This window comes from Ipomoea triloba, chromosome 14 (genome assembly GCF_003576645.1).
Source record: "Ipomoea triloba cultivar NCNSP0323 chromosome 14, ASM357664v1".
Taxonomy (NCBI): Eukaryota; Viridiplantae; Streptophyta; class Magnoliopsida; order Solanales; family Convolvulaceae; genus Ipomoea; species Ipomoea triloba.
The window spans coordinates 71724-93152 of record NC_044929.1 but is presented as its reverse complement, the minus strand read 5'-3'; the positions used below and the strand labels follow the sequence as shown (position 1 = coordinate 93152).

Genomic DNA, 21429 nt, shown 5'->3' with positions numbered 1-21429 from the left:
ATGTAATTATAGAAAACATTTGATTGTTCACTACAATCACTCTGAAAATTGTAATTTTACATACGTGATACGCCCATGGCAAAATTGGCCTAGCTACTTGAAACCTTATCAGCAAAAATTAAAGCATATTGAGCTGTTAAAATCAAACTAAATCACAGTACTACAAAATACTCTATGGAATGCAGACTACATCATAAGGATCTCCAACATGCAGAATGAATCAACTAAAAATTAAATCATACCGCATACCATAACAATTCTACTCGTGTTAAAGTTCGATCTTCGACTTCGTAGAATTACAGATTATAGATCTCTAACTAATAGTGAGAGCACAGATACTGGTACGTTGTGAGAGAAGAGTCATTTCTTATCATTATATAGTGGAGGATAAACATAATATGGAAGATTTTTCAAAAGGAAAGTATAATTAATTTTAATTTTATGTAAATATAGATGATTGACATGTAAAAATTTTACTACAATATTATATAATTTTTTCATTCTAATATAGTTAATTACATGTCAATTATATAGATATATAGATATAGATTATCATATCACTAATCACCAATCACCAATTAATTAATTAATATCAATATCAATCAATATAAATATTAATATATAACAATATTACCATATCACTAATCACCAATCACCAATTAATTANGGGATAGTTGGATATGGAGATTTTTGGATGTTCGGTTTCATTTCGCATTTATACCGAGTAAAAAATAAAATAAACAAAAACGGTAATTACTCATCAGTTATCTACATTTTTTGTGTAACCGTGTCTCAATTATCTGGGAAGGCCATCCTCTTCAAGACTTCAATCTTCATTTGGTGTTAGGATTATATGTTATAATGTTATATAACTATATATAGATATAGATTTAAAAAAACTATATATAGATAACAACTTTTTTATGAAAATGTTGGTTTGAGTAGTCATTTAAAATTTAGTATTTTGGAATTACAAAAAATTTATTAACCGAACACTTATATTTATACTGATTTTTTAACCAAGTCAATGGATAGTTAAATAAGGTATTATCATTCAAAATCTTGTAATACAAAGTTACAATACAATGTTTTTCCATTAGAAATTACCAATCAAAGTAATGTGATTAAAATATGTAATTATAGAAAACATTTGATTGTTCACTACAATCACTCTGAAAATTGTAATTTTACATACGTGATACGCCCATGGCAAAATTGGCCTAGCTACTTGAAACCTTATCAGCAAAAATTAAAGCATATTGAGCTGTTAAAATCAAACTAAATCACAGTACTACAAAATACTCTATGGAATGCAGACTACATCATAAGGATCTCCAACATGCAGAATGAATCAACTAAAAATTAAATCATACCGCATACCATAACAATTCTACTCGTGTTAAAGTTCGATCTTCGACTTCGTAGAATTACAGATTATAGATCTCTAACTAATAGTGAGAGCACAGATACTGGTACGTTGTGAGAGAAGAGTCATTTCTTATCATTATATAGTGGAGGATAAACATAATATGGAAGATTTTTCAAAAGGAAAGTATAATTAATTTTAATTTTATGTAAATATAGATGATTGACATGTAAAAATTTTACTACAATATTATATAATTTTTTCATTCTAATATAGTTAATTACATGTCAATTATATAGATATATAGATATAGATTATCATATCACTAATCACCAATCACCAATTAATTAATTAATATCAATATCAATCAATATAAATATTAATATATAACAATATTACCATATCACTAATCACCAATCACCAATTAATTAATTAATATCAATATCAATCAATATAAATATTAATATATAACAATATTACCATATCACTAATCACCAATCACCAATTAATTATTCTTTTTAAAAATAATCACCAATTAATTAATTAATATTAGTATATATTAATATATTATATATTAATATATTAATATTAAGAATAATACCATATACCATATTATCAATTATCAATTATATATCACCAATCACCCATCACCCATTAATATTAACAATATTACCATATTATCATTATCATATTACCATAATAATATTATAGGATGAATAATTAATAAAATAATAAAATAATAGATAAATAAAATAAATGATTTTACCAAAATACCCCTAAATTTTGGGGGGAAAATTTGGAAGGAGGAAATTGTTTTTATATATAGTATAGATAGATTAAGATTTTAACATTGAGTATTAATATTGGGCATACGTTTTTGCGCATCGTGCATATGAAATACTAGTTTGTATGTATATATATATATATATATAATGATTTTATGGTACTTAGGTCTATCATAAATAGAAAATACTACTTGAACTCTCAAGTTATACTCCATACTTTTACTCCCTCACAAAAAAGTTCGATGTTGATAGTTACCTTGGGACCGCAGGATGAAGATAACATATCATATCTTGTCACATCAGAGAGTAAAAATGAGGAAGTAGAAAATGGTTGTTTAGGTTGTAGAACTCATCATAAATTGAATATACATTTAGGAAACAGGAGTACAAAAATAATAATAATATTATTGTTTGGAGTACTTGACTAAAAAGAAAAAATACAATGCCAATGATATCAATCCAAACTAGCGACCTAATAATAAAGGTTATAACCCAAGTAGTTTATTATAAATAATATTGCAGTTATGAATCAAACATTGATCTCTTTGGTTTGGAAGTTTGACAATATACCACTAAGCTAGCTAGGTTGTAGTGAACTTAAGATGATGTTTAAGAAGGAGACATGAGGTCTCTTATATAGGGTTTATACCTTCCTTCATTCGATGAAAAGTGTGCAGTCGTCATTAGCCTTTTACGTTGGTCATACATGTGTTGCATATTAACTGCTCACTACTTGTCATATCGCCCTTCATTTGAATATGTATAGCATATATGTTACCTCTTTGTATCTAAGTAGTGAAGTAATTTGGCTAGTTGGTAGGGTGTTGCTAACCAAGAGGTCACATGATCAAATATTGTTGATTGCACCTCTTTAGCTCACCTTCTAAGGTGCACCGCCTTCACTTGCCACCCAGTCACACCCATGCATGAGGAGTCCTACGTGCCCTCCTCTCGGTGACCGGTCATGACCCTTTTACATGGATACTTCTTTAAAAAATGTCAAAAATGCTACTAAGCAACTGCTAGCTCCAAACATCATTCTCTATCCTTTTCTTCTCTTTCTTAATTGGTGGAGAAAACTACAATCCCAACATTGTTAGTCTGCTAAAAAGGATATTGTGCTAAGGTGAAAGATGAGGTTGAATGATAGCTGATGATCTCGTTAAAATCACAAATTAAAAAAATTGATGGCAATTTGATCTTTCAAACTTAAAGTGTGGTTTGCTTAAGGTGCGTCAATTTTTCAGTTGAGAACTTAAGATACGCTTTTGTTGAAACTTAAAAGGTGACAGTCTAAAGCTTTAGGTGAGTGATTTTCCTTCTTAAGGTGTTCTTAAGATGTGTGGTTTTTATTAAGAAAAATGATTTTTAAAAAATAAAATAAAAAAAAATCCGTGATATAACAATGTATTCTCTTAATTCAGCTTACACATCTTAATGGAAATATTGAATTTATTTTTTTGAGAAATAGAAAAGTTTGATAAACAAATGGTAATCCATGTCAAGGGTGAAACTTATTTAGCACAAACATGAACAAGAATCCACCACATTCTCTCTCAGTTAAAACAAATAGAGTTTCTATTTTTATGATGAAATTAGATGAAGCAGTCCATCAATACCCCACTCTCCAGAACAGCCACAGCCACAGCCTTCAGCAGTATCAGCTCACTGCCACAACATTGACTCACCTTAATCAGATTGGCAGGGATATATCTAGTCTTAACACAAATCAATAAATTTGGTTCCCAAGTCATTGCATTGTCAAACAAGACAAGAAGCAATCCATACACACAAGAGATTGTGGGAGGAAACAGTGTTTAAAATATTGAGAGTACCGGTTTATTATGCAATATACTTTTCTTCTCTTTTGTTGAGTCATGACAGAAATTGTTGAATCACTCTTTCAGGAAAAACCATAGATTAGTTAAACAATAACAGGTACAACACTTTCTGATGATATTGTCAATAAAAATGTAGGCATCGATAATAAAATTTAACGAACACAGTTTGCATTGTTCTAAAACAACCATACACTCACTAGAATAGAATCATGTGAGGAAAATCACATTCACCAAATTATGAAGCAGGTGATATTTTGGTGAGTAGGCATAGATACCGAATAGGATGAAGATAGATTTAAGTCTACTCTCCTAAATGAAAAAAAATAAAATCAAATATGAATATATCCAGCAGCAAATTTAATTGAGAAAAAACAAAACCCCTAGTTAAACAAGGAGTAGAGAAAAGTAGCATACTAATTTTATAATGCAAACCTAGCCATTTCCAACCAAAAGCATGAAGTTCCACTCCATACAGCTTCAAAAGCATCAGCAAGGAATGAAATAGAATCCAACATAGTTGTCCAAGTTCAATTAACTAGTAATAATCAAATAAACATGAAAGTGGAGGGACTCTGGCACCTGGCACCCCAGTACCCCATACACATTACACACACAAATATATTTAAATGCATGTAATCCTATCAAGCATATTTTCTGGAAACAATAAAAATAAAAGCTCCCAAGTCCTAACTATTTGTCAGACCTAAAATACACTGAACATAAAACATCTTATGCATTATGTCAGTTGATCTACATAGGATACCATCAATCAACTTCTACCTTGGAAGAAAGCACTCCCCACATCAACAGTACTTAAAACACTTAAAAATCTAGTCTTATCTGATTTTTTGCTGTATTAACAGCTGCATTCTTTGGAGATATCAAAATTACCTTCTTGAAGGTAACCACAAATATTTCAAGCATAACAATATTAAAAGGCAAGGCAGAGTACAAAAGTTAAATAACCAAAAAATCAGTTTGATCCAGCTACCAATTTTTAGACTCCAGTTTTACAGCATGGGAAATTTTTAATACAATGCTTTGGTTAAAAACTCATCCATGAATATGGTAATTTACCACATGACCACATCCACATTTTTGTAAATGAAATATAGTTTGACATCCAAATTCTGAAAGAAGAGGTGAGAATCCATCTCCAGAGAATTCACATGAACTTTAGCAGAGACCTGAAGAGTGGCATTGAAGATTATGATGATTTGGATTAAGTAGAAAACTGACTTGGTTGATAGCCAATATGATTACTATCCTTGTAACTAGTTGAGTTAATTGATGGTTAATGAGAATAAAGTATGGAACAATGATACATAAATGATAGAACCCATAGGGACTTGAACTGAACAAAATTTTCAGAGAATAAAGGCATGTTTACTTCATTTCTCCAGATCTCCAGTTTTCTAATTCTCTAATTTTCCGTTTTTCCAATTTCATTTTCGAAACTCAAATTTGGAGAAAATCATATTATAAAGTACAATTACAAATTTGATAACCGAATATAACAAAAATTAATAAATAAATTATAATAGCATTAATAAATAAAATATGAATTAATAGAATTGGGGGACATGGCAGCAACCCCATGGATGGAGGCCGGAGAGGGAGGCATCCATGTCTGGGATGGAGGGTGGATGCTGGAGACAGAAGGAAAAAAAAAAAGAAAAGAAAGAAAAAGAAAGTAAAATTTTCATTTGTACAAATGGGAGTACTTGTTAAGTCCTAAAAAATTTAGAAAAATGGTCTCTCTAATTAGTAAACACACTCAACAGGGAAGGAATTAAGGAGAATGTGAAAATTCAAATTTTATTGTTTGGTAAACAGGAATAAAATTGTTGAGAATTGAAAAGGAGGTAAATAAAAACTAAAATGCCCTTTATAATAATAATGAATATTAATGATAATAATAATAAAAGGACAAAACCGTAATTTATTGTGGAATTGCAATTCCATGGTTGGAGGGAATTGCAATTCCACATATTTGCAATTATGCCCAACCAAATAATGGAATAGAAATTCCATGGCATTTGGTAAGAATGGAATTGCAATTCTGCCCTACCAAGGATTGTTTGGTCCGAAAACCTTAAACTAATTCCAGTAAGCGTGACACTTAGATCAAAGAAATGCCTAACAAAAGAATGGAGATATGGCATATTACGCAAATAGTTACACAAATTCCAAACAAAGCTTTAAGAAATTAAGCTTAAATTTTGTACACCATACATTTCAAATAATTCGTAATTAATGAAATAGAGACGAAAAATATCCCAGGCAAATGATGAATTGAGGATAAATGATACACCATACACACCAAAAAAAAAATAAAAAATTAAAACCCTAGAAATGAAATTCAGCAAACCAAGAAATTAGGTTTTCCCAAAATCATACAGAAATTAAATATAAGAGTGGACTGACCCATTGATTGATTGATCGAACGATCGGACACTAGGCATTGGCAGTCTTGGGAGCTAGGGGAATGGACTGCTGGGCGCCACCGTGTTTGAGGTGGGCTGCCTCCTGCTGGCGGATCTTCTGCATCTGGAGCATCCGCTCCATAACAAGCTCGTATTCGCACTTCTCGTAGGAGTGGCGCTCGTTCTCGCACTTCCAAGGCAGGTACAACTCCGCCTGGCGGCACTTGTTGAGAGGGATCAGCAGGTGGGCGCATTGATCCCTGTATCCAAGCGGCACCTTCGCCTCAACCATCTCTGCTTGCGTAGCTATCATCTTCTTCGACGACCCTGGCACCTCCATCTCTCTCCTCTCTCTCTCTCTCTCTCTCTCTCTCGATCGATCGATTACGCTACTATTCAGATTTCGGAGTCTCCCTAGTCCAGGCAATAACGAACGTGAAAAGTTCCGGTTGATCTAAAATTATATATTGGGCCTCTTGTCCCCTAGCGAAGTGATAAAGTCCCATTCTACTTTCCGAGCCCAACTCCAACCTTTATTATTATTATTATTATTTACGGAGTATTATTTTTGAATAACTGCCCAACCTTGTTTAAGATAATCAAATTGTATGGTCAAGGCTTATTTGACAAAATTTTAAATCTTTACTCATGAGAATTTTAAAATTTTTTGAAAGATTAATCTAATTTTGTTAAACTCTTATAAAATTTCATGAAACGATTTTATAATATATTTGATCATTTATGTCTTTTGCAAAAGTTATTTTATAATACTTTTAATATAATTTGCATGTAATATTTTAACAATATATTCAATTTTGAAAGAATATCATTCTTTATTATTTCGTATAATAACTATAGCATACACCATTCAAGTCGAATCAATTTTTATATAAAAATAAACCTACATATATTACATATCATGCTTTAATTGATTAAAAAAGAGAGGGTGCATCACAATTTTTATTTAGTCTTTTTCTCCACTTAATAAATTTCAAACATGTGATAAAAATTATACTCCAGTATATCTATCATATCATTTTCCTTCATATAATTATATAAAAATTGACTATTACTGTACTAACATTTTTACCGCTAGCATTAAACTATCAATTTTAAAATATTTGGTGCAATCTACTCAATTTTGATGCTACTCAATCATGCTGTTAGGCTAATTTGATATATTCATATATTAAGTGGAACAAGCGCTCTTCCGTTTCAAGGAATAAATATTTTCATGAAAGCATAATTCAAAATACTTTTTTTACCATGCTATACACCCCTACATTTACTATTCACAAACATAATTTATAAATTTCATATTTGTGATGTGGCAATTATAGGGTGCCCAGCATTTTCCCCCTTTTTTCCGAATAAAAAGACATCAATTACATCCTTCTTAAGGTTGATTTAACTACTATGTAATGGAACATAATTACATATAATATACACATATAGCCATTCTATCCAGCAGGAATATCAGAATCCGAATTCTTTCGGCTTTCAAGGGTGCCTTCATCCCATACCTCAAGACACCTATCACATAAAGATTACTTAACAGCATCAGAGAGAATTGAAATCCAGACAACTCAGAAGAAATACATATCTAGAATTCAGTGCATAGAGGGATAAGTTCATCATATATAGGACAATATAATCCTTATATTTCATAAATTTCAGTGGAAATAAATGAGATTTTGTTTCCCCTTGATAATGTTTTGTTTCAGACTCCTTTCAAATTCTGAAAATTTGATTTTTCATTTAAACATAATTTAAGGGAGAAGCATTAACCAAGGCCAAAACTACAGGAAAACAACAAAATTGATGCCATGCAAAGCACTATATGGTCTGTGTTGCATCAGAATTCAGAATCATTTCACCATTCATATTATTGTATATGGAGCATTTCTGTATTTCTATTGTTTTTACCTGCACATTTTTGTGCCTTCAATTTTTCATAAATGGGATGGATAAACCAAAGCAAACATGTAAAACTAGATGCTCTGATTCAATGCAGTTGCATTATTTTAGGTTAGACAAAGGCATATTTAGGATCACTTGGTGGTAAGCTACACCTAATTTCAATCAATAGACCTGGGTTCAAATTCCACCATCCACATCCCCCATCGGATGTACCTTAAAAAAGAAGACAATGGCATATGTTCAACCCATCTAATTTAATTTTGTTTGAAAAGGTTTTGGCTGAGGAAAATATAACTATGTTGAATTATTATTTGTTATGTGTTCTCTTTTGTTAATGGGTTGTGTTTTAATTATTATTTGTTATGTGTTCTCTTTTGTTAATGGGTTGTGTTTTAATTATTATTTGTGTTTAAAATGGTTTTGTTTTAATTTATCATTTGCATTTACATTACTTTCAAATAGACTTGTTTTTTAAATACTATCACATTGTTGTAAGTGTGCAGAATACCTCTTCCTACTAATTGGCTACAAATCAGAACTGTCCTATAAACAGAAAACCACATAAACACCTTCCAATTATTATACTATAATCCAAATTTGTACAAATATATATATATATATATATATATATATATATATATATATATATAAATGGCTGCACAGAGGTAAATTAACTGGGCAAAATCCTGGCATAACACTAGTGGTTAGAGTAACATAAAATATACCTTGTCCCGTCAATGTTTATGTGAAGAAATTGGCCATGCCGCCATCCATCTTTGAAGTGGCCAAATGAAATATCACCATGCTTGTAATAAAAACGCCCTTCTCCATTTGCCTTTCCCTTCCAGAAGTTCACAAACCAGCGATCCCCAGTATGAAAGTAAAACCAACCCTACATTATTACACCAATATAACCAGCTCAAGAGTGTGCCTGAGTTTAAATTCCCCATGTGTGTGGGGTGGGAGGGGAGGGTTAACATAGGTGGTTGAATAAAAGCTTTGGTAGCACAGGAGACACAGACTACTCACAGTAACTATGTAAAATTAGCATATGACAAAAGCATTGGTACCTTGCCATGCATCACATCATCCCTCCACAAACCACGGTAGATATCACCATTACTAAAGTAGAAGGTGCCAAGGCCGGACCTCTTTCCATAGCGCCACATGCCATCATAAACACTTCCATCTCTGAGAGACAGATGGCCCTACACAAGTAGCCTTTTAAACAAATACTCCATACAAAATTCAAGAAAACCCAAGAATCCATTTCAGCTATACTGAAGTACCTTTCCTTCAGGAAGTCCACCTTGGATGTGACCTCTGTATATGCCTCCCCTATACTTCATTTCAACCACAGGAACCCACTTCTTTTGTGAAGCTCGTTCAGATTCCTGTATAAGACCACATGATTTCCACATTGTAACCAAGAAAAGTTTTACACTAAAATGTAAATACCCATCCCATTTTTATTGATATTGGCCAAGACAGTATGCTTTCTATTTTCCTTCACTCTGGAAAATTTTAAATTCTGCCACAGAATGCATTCTAAAATAATATCTCACAACAGCTCATAAACTACAACAAAACATCTAAATTGAAAGAAATAATACAGGGTCTAAATAAAAGCTGCCCAGTTTGAATCAATCTATTAAAATAAACAGTTACTTGATATAACATTGTTTATAGACTTCTATGATTATTTTTTTTGTCTTTCTTATATGCATTAATCTATTAAGTTGCCCAGTTTGATGTTAAATTAAAAATTACTCTGCATACTATAATTGTCCAAAGTCAATGAAAACTAATATCACATACAATTATACAAATAGAATTCATCCCTTATATTTTACATATTTTCTCTTGAACCATGATGCCCAACACCAGATGCAGTACTCCATAAAGGATTGATTAAACAAAATAACATTTAAGGACAAGTGTGCATTTCTCCTTAAAATTGTTTGTTTATAGAAGACATGAAATTCAGATTTGCATATATTAGTAAATCCTTTGAATAAAATCTATTTACCAGCATAGAGGCTGCACGAATTGAAAGAACTCCTTTCTTCTTTGAAAAATTGCTCTGATCTGCTTGTGTTACTCTAGAAGCATGGTTGTCCATTTCCAACTTAGCCTCACTGTCACTATTCACTCTATCCCAAGGCACATCTTTAGTATCCTGAGTTTGTGCCCTTTTAATTTCTTCAGTCATCCATTCTGCCCAGTTCCAAGAGTTTGAGGTAGTTGAACCATTTTTTGATTGCTCTAATTGTTTTACACCAACAGGAAGTTTGAATGTGCTGACATTGTCAGCTAAGTAGGTTTCCATGTCATCAGTGCCTTCTTTGCCCCAGTCTTGTGGGATTTGAAATCCAGGGTGCAGGTTTTGCCTCGTAAGTAGCTCTCTTCTGAAAGTTGGAACTCCTGCACAATGGAATTGTAATTAGGATGTCTGCTATGCTAATTACCAAGGTTATTGCTCTGATTTTGTAGGATTATGCAATTACATCCATGTTAAACAAAACATTATTGTTGATTTGTTGTTGTGTCTGTTGCTATTATTATTCTTATTACAGTTATTACTGACTACGAGGTGGGGTGAGGTGTTATCACTTTTCAACTATTCCCATTGTTTAAAGCTTTCTGGAAATTGGGCACTAAGTCCAAGGTAGCAAAGCTCATCCCTGTGTTATGGCCATGCCCTTCTGCAAACCCTTAAGCCTCTATTACATTCTAAATGCATCTGCACTATCTCCTGAACAACCCATCTACAATCACACACACTACATCTCACAACAACTCCCAACTCTCTATCATATTCCTTACCCAACTTGCATTTACACTGTTCTTCCTTTCCAAACTTACCTCTTTGGTCCTCTATCTGCATCAATTGATTACCAAGTAATAAGCCACATGCAGATTTCACATATTTTTATATGTTTGTGTGCGTATGTGTCATGGAGAGAGAAAGGTACAGCAGCAACAGATAGTTTTGTTTTTCTTGTTATCAACCAAGAACTATTTGTGGGGGGTGCAGTGGGGAGAAATTATGATCTAACAATAGATGATGGGAATACTCTTGAGGCTCCAGATTTATACCGGATTCATTTACTTTTCCTTTCCTAGTCAACAGCATTTGTATGGTTGGTCACACTGATCATATTAATTATAATGTTGTAAGGAAAAATGGTGGTTTGTGCTTCATATTTCTTTAAATATACTGCTCTTAATAATTTCTTAGTTTTTCTATTCATTTTCAGTACTAGTTTTCAAGGGCAGCATTGTAATTTCAAGAGAAATCATTTAGACAAATAATGGCTTACTAATTTTAGCCAATAATTTATCAGAGAGGTGATGATTATATCATTTATATGGATGGGTAGGGATGGGGAATGACTATTATTATAATTCAAGGGTGAAGACTGAAGAGACATTTGAAAGAGGTGAGGATGAATGAATGTATTACATCATATCAACATTCAAAACTAACAACTAAAAAATTAAAAAATTCTACCTTCAACATCGACTGCATCATTAAAAGAAAAGTCAGCCTCTGAGATATCAGTTTTGCTTTGTTCAGGACCAACTTCACAGCCCCTAGAATGTACAAAATAAGAAAGCAATATTCATTAGAATAATAGAATTCCAAGGAAATATGAAATGGTCTCTATAAAAAGATACCATCAAATCCCAAAAGTGAATACATTGGATTGAAAGAGTACTACTTTGAAAGAAGTGTTTCTCCACCAGTGTTAAATATTTCTTGCAGTTGCTCATCATACAATGATGCATCTTCAGCCCCAGAATCCATGGGCCTCGTACCATCCACAGAAAGCATATCCAACATTTCACCAGTACACTGCAAATTTGAGGCATCTGAAATTTGTGGATTCCCCAATGAATATCTTTCCTTGGTGTGGGAATAAAGAGGAGAATCTGGCTTCTTAAGGATATTAAAAATGAAAGGGAAATGTTGGGCCAGTCTAGAGAGCAAGCTATTCCTGTGTGATGGTTGCTGTTCAACACACCTGATCATAAATACTTTAACATCAAAATCTGAAAAAGGAAATGTTTGAAATAGGCATATCTTTAGGTCAAACTGTACACAACTTGTCACAAACTTCAGTCATAACATACCAATTTAGCAAATAACCATAAAGAAAAAGCAAGGGAAATAATGCAATAATTTATCCCATCAAAAGCAACTTAAACAGCAGTAGACTACAGATACTCTTTCAGCTATTAACTCAAATAGAACTGGAGTAAGAAAAAAACAGTAGCTACTTTTAAATTATAGAAACTTAGGAATCCCTGGTAAAAGCATAGTCATCTGATGTTTGCTAAAAGCATTACTGTATGTAGGGGAAGTCCCAATCTGACTATGCCCCCCCCCCCCGCAAAAAAAAAAAAAAGAAGACGAGTGGTCATGTTAGTTAACAACTTTTTACAATACATACAGAAAGGTTGTTATCACCACCTCTGTGTGTGTGAGCATATCTTCACCTTTATCACTTTATGTTGCTTATGGTAGTGTATTTACTTCATTTTCATCAACAAACCAACAGGTTTTGGAGAACACTCAGTTTCTAAAAAATTAGCGCATAGAGAGGTATTAGCAAACTCAAAAGCAGTACAAGTGTACAACTATTTTGAATTCTAGGAGTGTAGCATCTTCTCAAGTTAAATCTTACCCACACATAATTATAGTAGTCAGTATTAAATTTGCCTCCACATTGGGTTCATAAACAATTGATATTACGATATCTCCCTTCCATCCTGTTGTTTGTCGAAAAGTATGACAAATTGTATGCACATTGCTGGAATCAAGTGCATTGGAGCTTGCAATAACGCATAAAATTACACCATCTAATTCCTAAGAAAAATTTGGCAAAGATAGAAGTCAGAGAACATTAGATAATAAGATTGCAAGAATCATAGCATCGTGAAGGATATAATCAATAGCAATCATTATGAACTAGAAAACAAATTTGAGTTGAAAATCATTTACTATCATGATTGTAATTGCAGAAAACAAAAGAATATTTAATAATTTATTCTATTCTATCTAATTTTTATACTTTTTCCCCTATAAAGAGAAACGCGCGCGCGCACACACACACACACAAAAGATGTCTTCTGCATTAGAATATCTATCAAAACCTTTAAAGACACCCCAAGGAAGGGGCAATCATATGTAGCTCGCAAAATGGAAGTTTTAATGTTGTAGCCAGCTCCATATCCAATTTTAGCTTCTCTATAGATCTCAAGAATCTGTAACAGATGCATTAGTGATCAGCTCATCAGGAAAATAACCTCACAAATGAAAAAATTGGACTGAGTTTAGAAAATTTGACCTTTTTAAATGGAAAAAAAAAAAAAAAAAAAAAAAAAAAACCCATAAAGTTGCTGTATAAATATTCAAATAAAAATTTTATTTTAACACAGAAAAGATATGGCATAGAAAAGTAAAATAAGATAGTAAAAGATTTACATTTTTTAGCTGCGGAACTTCGAGCAATTCACAACAATTACTTGGTAAATCACGAAACTTTATGTGGTTCTCCTGTCAGAATATTACAGGTTAAGAAATGTATAGATAAATGAATAACTTCATAGGTCTAATATTTTGCAAAAGAAAAAGCACTTGAGGACCAGGGAAAGGTGTAGATTAGCTTACAGATACAAGAACAGATATGGCATTTGTAGCCATCAGAACTGCATTGTATGAAGTCTTCAAAGCCTCATCCAGAGTAAGTAGATCTTTTGCCAGAAGTGCATCAGTATCAATAACTGCAACCGAAAACCACTCATTAACAACAAAAAGATTTATAATGTCTGTTACCACATGGAGTATAGACTGTTCTGGAATTCTAACTTCTGAAGTTTCATCTTTACAGAAATAAATCTACTAAATGTTTTAGGCAATGGCAATTCCAATCCCTTTATAGTTTCTCATAATCCTGATGTTCAAATACTGTAAGCTTATCTCAATGACCACACATCAAAGCTTGTGGATCAAAATAACTATATGGCCAAAACACAAGTACTAAAGTGCTATTTGCCATAAATTAAATAACTTAAAAAGTAGAATTGATGAGCATATTTCAGTAATTAGTCTACCAAATAACCATTATTCATCAAAATTGAATCTGAATATCAAGTTCATGGTATAGGTGGCAAGCTGTTACCTATACAAAAATTAGCTTGCTTTTGAAGCTCATCAACCAATTCATTCACCTGCAGGCAGGACCAGTTCTCAAAATAAATTAGTGATATCTACTATGCCTTCAAGGTTGCAATAGGAGATACACAGATAAATAAGTTTGATACCCATCCTTTTCTTTAAAAATATTTTTTTGAATGAACTTACTGGATTGACTGCCACCCCATCTCTCTAACAAGTCAACAAGAACAAAAAGAAATGATAATATTAAAAGAACACAATGATTTGATGAGTTTATTAATCTCTAAACTCTTCATTATAGATGGACTGCTTGACCAAGAAGTTAACATCAATTTGAGAAACCACTTAAAGTGCACACATACAAATAACTAAGCAAAAATCTCTACACATGCAAAAAAGACTATAGGAGAAAAGGAAGCTCCAATATATTATGAAAATATAGGTGTGTGTAACTTAAATTGTTGAACAGCAAAAAAAACTTTTGTAGATTGCATCAAATTCAACTTGCAAGCTACCAATCCTACCATTAAAAACACTGGCAGATAACTGAAGAGACTATGAGAGAGTCTAAATTGTGCATGCTATCAACCAGAGCTACTTAATGCAAGATGCATTAAGGCCATCTCTCAATTATCAAAACTAATTGGCTGGCTTATCCCATTCAGTGAGTTTTCTTGTTCCTTAAACTGTTATTCACACATATCAACTTCAGCTTCAAATTATTGGGTTAAAAAGAAATACTGCAGTATCCAATAAGTTATATTGAAAGTTGAAACAACCACGAGTACATGCAGTTAGCTTTATTGAGTGAAAATGATACATGCAGGGTGTTTGTCCAGTTAGTCTAATTCAATTATTGATGGGGAGGAAATACATCCAATGAAGATAGTGCCAAAATCAGTCTTATTCATTGCACATACGAGAGTGTTCCTTGTTTACAGGGATGAAATATACCCAATAAAGAACACTCCGATAATTTACAGAAAACCAACCCACTAACATTGAAAATCTGTAAAGAAATTTCACTTCATGCTTTAGATGGAACATCCCTTTTGATAAAATTTGAAGTATGCTAAATCTTCACAAGGACTGTAAAAGAAAAAAGAAAGTCATCTGGAATTAGGTTTACTCCTATTGTGCTTCCTAAGTAAGCGCCGCATATATGTTCATTGGCCGTACATATCACTAGATCTGTTTAGTACCTACTGGGCAGTGGCAGTCACCACAGTTAAGTTGTTTGTTTTTTAATAAAAAAAGCCATGCGTTTAGGTTACCTAAAAGATACCCTTTATGGCTCACCAAACTTCTTGTTCATATGTGGAGACAACGTAAAATGAAAAATCCATTTCTTTTCAAGTAAAGAATTATTTCATTAATAGATGTACTATACCTCATCCTTGCGCCTTTGTCCTTCAAAGCTGAAAGGTTTCAAAATTATTCCAATGACTAGTCCATCCGCAGATCTTACTCTTGTAAGAATATCAAGGGATGGGATTATATCTTCGCCATAAGCTGCACTGGCCACCTAGAGATGAAAGATTTTTTATTAAAATATAATATATATATATATATATATATATATATAATGTTACAGTGAGACCACCTCTTCCCATGAGACCATGAGACCCTACATGAATGCACACAATCTACTACACGAATGCACACAAACTACTCCAGGGTAGATTATGTGCATTCATGTTGGGCAAATTGCACACAATCTAGTTTGTGTGCATTCGTGTAGTAGATTCCGTGCATTCATGAAGGGTCTCACGGACTCACGGACTCACGGGAAGAAGTCGTCTCATTTGATCATTACTATATATATATATATATATATATATATATATATCTCAAAATTCAGATGAGACTAAACATACCACCCATTAAAGAAGCACAAATAGATTTTTTTTTTTTTAGAATCTTTATAAAATGGGTACAGAACTTCAAGTTCATTATGATATAACAGACCAATAGAGAAGGGAATTAAGGCTGTTATTATATGGGCCTTCTGAGTATATCTTGAACAATAGCATAAGCTGAAGAAAATCATTAAATTGTGTTAAGATTGCATCATAAAACAAAATCCTTTGAACGTTGTTTGCATGATGTCAAATAAGATGAGTTAACATAATGAAATCTTTTCACAAGTACTTGCCATTACACACATTATGAGCTTGATTCATAAATCCATAAAACTTATCCTGCAATTTCCCTTTCATCACAGGCTCATACAACAGGAACTACACTTTCCTAAAGCAAGTTCCACAACAAAAGTCCAGAGTGATCGATGAAGAGACTTCCAAATAATCTTTGCTTAAAACCATGATTGTGATCACCCTTTTTGGGTTTATATTACTATATATCTTTACAAAGTAATCAGTGGTTCTGCCCAGGAGTTTTCAGGGAAAAAGACAAGTGAAATAATGTATTGAGGGAGACTTCAGCTAGGGCATTCACCCGAAAATTATACAGGAACCCACCTGCCCCTCCATTGTGATGGCACCATAGAACTAGATATTAGAACCATTTACTTTTCAAATTGTTTCACTTAGGTTCAAGTGAGCTAGTGTTATATATAATTTTAAGTCAGTAAGAGAGAGAGAGAGAGAGAGAGGAAAAAAACACTAAATTTACAGGCATCAGAGATAATGATTGTACAAACAAGTATAATTGCTTTAGAACACGAACTCAATGATAATGGCACTTCCACAACTCTTGCTGAAATATCTGCAAAAGAGGAAACATGGGTTTTAGGTACTTAATAGATAAGGGGACCAGGAGGAGCATGTTGGAGAAGATAACTATCAGAATACTACAAAGAAAGAGATGAAGTCAAATGCAAGCAATTAAATAATCTTATAAAAGAGTGCCAGTTCCAATGGCACAAATTGCAACATCTAAAAGCATATACATTATTGTATTTGAGAGGTTGTAACAAAGGTTAGATTTTACAGTGACACACTCTTAATAATACAAGAACACAAAAGATAAAGCCCATTGCACAAATCCTGTTCAAGGGAGTCAAAAGAAGACAAACACATGCCCGCGTAATTAAATCCTTTGGATTTATTTTGGAAACTTTTCCTTTGATAAATCCTTTTTGTAACTGAATTGAGTGAGTAGAGCTATTGTAATTGGTCGTCAAGGAGTAGACCTTTGCCATTAAGGCATTAACCAATTAGAATTTATCAATAGTTGTCATAAGGACATAATTTAGAAGTAAGTAAAAAAAAAAAATATCGTAGAAGCAAAGTATGTAAAATTGCAAGTCTGACAGTGTCAGACTTGCAACACATCAGGAAAAAAAAACCAACAAGGATTTGCAATTGGCCAAATCCCATGGGTGCAGATAGCCTTATTCAGTTAAAATATGATATCTTTTGTTCCAAAATCTTCCAGGGCCAGGCAATTTGGAAAAAACCGATGCCTGCCTTCCAGTACAAAATATAACATATAAATAAAATCAAATAAGAAACTAGCTCATTTATAATGCTTGTGTCATTTTTCAGTTTGGCTCTCCCCTGGGGTGAAACAAGGAATGCATATGGAAAAGGATTCATAACTCTTGACTAGTAGCATTAATAGGAAGGTATTACATATTACAGGCATGGTTGAAAAAATTTCTAGGCGGGTGATTAATCTGCGCCTAGGCGCCCCTATATATATATATATTTTTTTAAATTTATTTAATTTTTTAAAAACTTGATAATCATAAACTACAGTATTTAATACTTTAATAGTTAATACTAAAATATTAAATATTAACCTAAAAAATATCTCGAGTTTGAGCAATTTAGGGTTATTTCGCTCAAAACGATGTCATTGAGTGAAATAATTCAATAAATAAATTAATATATATATAATATAAAAATAAAAATAAAAAATAAAAATAAAATAAAAAAAGAGAGAGAGAACAATAGCTAATCGGCCAACTAGGCGGCCTAGGCAATCAGCGCCTAGGTAGCCTAGGGCGGCCAGCCACCTAGTCCACCGATTATGGTGATACGTTAGACAGCCGGCCAACGTCTAGGCGGGGTTTTTGCAACACTGATTACAGGATGAGAACTAAAACAACCATTTGAAATTTATTTTTTCAGTATTATTGCCAAGCAATCTTGTCCTGCCATTATATTAGCAATAATCCAGCAAATCCTTTGCTGAATAACCAACCACTACTAAATGCATGGTGAGTTGAGATAATTCTTACTTCTATTAACATTTCCTACTTTAAGTCATTCTATTGTATGTTTACTTTTATCACTGAGATGAGTATAGTATAAGGGTGTCCATCGACTTACAGCTTATAAATAATTGTCAGCCATATTCAAGCAGTTGTCTTCTCCTCAAAGAGGCTTACAGATTTTCTTTGGCATGTTAACCCCCGTCCCCAAACTCACAAATATATATATTTTAAAAAAAAAAAAAATATCAAGGAGAGCATCAAGGTTCCAACTTTCAAGCCTCTACCTTCTGTCAGAAACCTCTGTTGCAATAACACCTTCCCTGAATCTTTGACAAGAATATTCCTGCAAAGGCACCGGCACAGCATATAACTGTTTTAACATCTGTAATCAGGTACATTTTAAAAGAGAATAACATACATAAACAAATTGGCACTGTTGATCACAAGTGAGAAGCTTGTAATTTGTCCAATAAGCAGAATGAAAATAAGGTACAAAATGTAATAGAGAAATTCATGGCATTTAAAATTAACTAATAGATATGCAGATAAATTTTAAAATCAAAATATGACAACTTACTAATTCAAGTTCAAAAGGAAAGTCGAATCATTCATATATGTTACCAAGCAATTCAATGATACAGTGCCATTCAAGCAAATGAGGGTATGTTATTTTTATGCTATGTGCCTACGTATATAAGCTAAAAAGAAATATATAGATACAGCAGATATCATGAGCTCGGATTCACAAAAAATGGTGAGCCTCTGGACAAATGTTCAACTCAAAATGTGATGAATATTCATATTTATTGCTAGACTAGAAATTAGAATGTTTTGTCATTGAAGTAAACGATCATCATTGAATTGTTCATTGCCTCTGAAGTAAATACAGACCACCAGGTCATGGCATACCAATGATACATAACAATATGCTACCCATAGCTGTACAACGTCTAAACGTTCGCATTAAAAACTCATCTCTATGACTGAGAAGAAAACACAGGAAAGTGTAAATTGAAGCATACCAAATTCTCAAAGCCGGGAAACGAGAAGAAGAAGCCAAACAGAAGTCTAGAATGGCGTCTTTCCGACTGCCAATTCCAATCACCTCCACGAAATCCGTCTCTTCCCAAACATTCCGATGAAACAATCCCTCCCCTTCTTCTCCCTTCAGCGAAGAGCCTTTGCAATTACTGTTAACAGAACTCACAACGCTCTTTTCGGAATCGCCGCTCTTATGACTGACATCAGAACTCAGCTCAGCTCGAACAGGAGCGGTATTGCACCCCAGCCTTGTCCGACGATTATCGTTGTTGGGTGAGCGGAAATTGACGAGGCCGATTCTAAAGGGGATGCGTGAAGTCGATTGGAGCCTTGTTGAAATGGGAACGGGGAGCTCCATCACCTCGGAAGAATCAGAAATGCTGAGTTCGAAACCTCTGACTGCCTTTCAAAGCATGGTCGGAAAAAATATCTGCACAAGGCCTTGTGGCCTTCTTCCGAGTGGGAGCTATTCCCGCAAATTATGCACAGTTGCAAACTAGGGCGAATTATGGATTTATATGGATGAATACTGTGAATTATGGCATTCCTCTTTTTTCTTTTTTCTTTTTTTTTAAGTATCGAATCAATGCAATATGAAAAATGTATGAATAAGTCACTAGATTTATTGTTTTTATACCCTTTTTTAGCACAAATTCGTTAGATTTCTTACATTCGGACGTGGTTCGTACATCACACTGGACTTCTTAAGCTCAAGGATGCGGGCATGACTTGTGATTGGTTTGGGTTGGATGGTTGACCTAAGTGTACTCCTCTTAAGGCGCCATTGCACTTTATTTACTTTTTTTTTAGAACAACTTTGTTTTACTTACTATTTACTTTTGTGATTTCAGTATTTCCAAGTTAAGGACCCTTGGTTATGAATATTAACTCAACTGTTTGAATATTGACTATCGTTAACCATAATTGCGTTTGTTCAGCAAGATAGTTTGACAATGATATGTCTAGTGTAGAAAAGTAAATCAAACACAAAGTAAATGGATCAGAGTATTGTTTACCCAGTTCGATACAATCGTATCTACGTTTCGGGGAGCACCATCAGTGAGTCTAATCCACTATCTTAACACCAATTCATACATACGGTAAGAGAACACCTTATGTCCTTATCAACACAATATGTGTTATACCTCACACGGTAAACACCCAATCTGATGAAGCTATTGAAGATTGTCAAGGGCGTAGGTCTGTGCTATCAATAGTCCAAAAAATCCCTTTTTGGAGATCTGCGTTGTCACTGTCCGTAGTATATCGGAAAATGATGTTATAGAGGTGAGAAGGAAATAGAGATCTCGCTTAGCCAAAATGCTATGAACTTATCATGTCATGCCCTTACCTTGATTATATGGTTCTTTAGGGCCGAATGAAACAAAGTTTGGTGGTTTTGTGTACATTATTCTCATTATTTGGTGCAATATTGAGAAGACCCATGAGTTAGGAGGATTGAATCATCATTTGTATTTGCTTGGTAGTATGCTTGAGAGGTGTTCTGTTGGAAGAGTTTGGGTGATCTTTTGGGTAAGGTTCCTTTAAATTTTTAGTACAACGAGCTTGTCCATACCACTTCACTTCACCTACAAGGCTAGGGTGAGAACCACACACTTTGGACGCCCTTTTCATAGTTTGTTTACGCAACCACTTGAGGAGTATGATTGCATTGAGTTGTAT

At 33.3% G+C, this 21429-nt stretch overlaps 2 protein-coding genes across 2 annotated transcripts; both read right to left on the bottom strand.

Annotated features, from left to right (window-relative positions):
* Positions 1-6449: 6449 nt before the first annotated feature.
* On the bottom strand, positions 6450-6758 carry LOC116004699 (NADH dehydrogenase [ubiquinone] 1 beta subcomplex subunit 7). The gene has a single exon (XM_031244858.1). It carries the CDS (start codon positions 6756-6758, stop codon positions 6450-6452), a length of 309 nt encoding a protein of 102 aa, XP_031100718.1.
* An 847-nt stretch (positions 6759-7605) lies between these two features.
* Positions 7606-20292, bottom strand: LOC116004855 (protein ACCUMULATION AND REPLICATION OF CHLOROPLASTS 3). Its single transcript, XM_031245033.1, has 16 exons — positions 19728-20292; positions 18990-19048; positions 17185-17249; positions 15913-16047; positions 14527-14575; positions 14016-14128; positions 13830-13901; positions 13499-13609; positions 13030-13211; positions 12064-12366; positions 11853-11935; positions 10368-10762; positions 9628-9732; positions 9409-9546; positions 9064-9230; positions 7606-7951 (listed from the first exon to the last, which is right to left on the bottom strand). The coding sequence occupies exons 1-16, from the start codon at positions 20102-20104 to the stop codon at positions 7879-7881; spliced, it is 2427 nt and encodes an 808-aa protein (XP_031100893.1). The 5' UTR covers positions 20105-20292; the 3' UTR covers positions 7606-7878.
* Between the last annotated feature and the right edge of the window lie 1137 nt (positions 20293-21429).

Excerpts from the sequence above, each read along its gene's own strand:
- LOC116004855 (XM_031245033.1), bottom strand. The coding sequence starts at position 20,104 with ATGGAGCTCCCCGTTCCCATTTCAACAAGGCTCCAATCGACTTCACGC. Across the intron at positions 17,250-18,989 it reads ACAGAGGTTTCTGACAGAAG|ATATTTCAGCAAGAGTTGTG; the intron begins GTAGAGGCTTGA and ends CCTCTTTTGCAG. Across the intron at positions 13,212-13,498 it reads TCCTTGGGGTGTCTTTAAAG|GAATTAGATGGTGTAATTTT; the intron begins GTTTTGATAGAT and ends AATTTTTCTTAG.
- LOC116004699 (XM_031244858.1), bottom strand. The coding sequence starts at position 6,758 with ATGGAGGTGCCAGGGTCGTCGAAGAAGATGATAGCTACGCAAGCAGAG.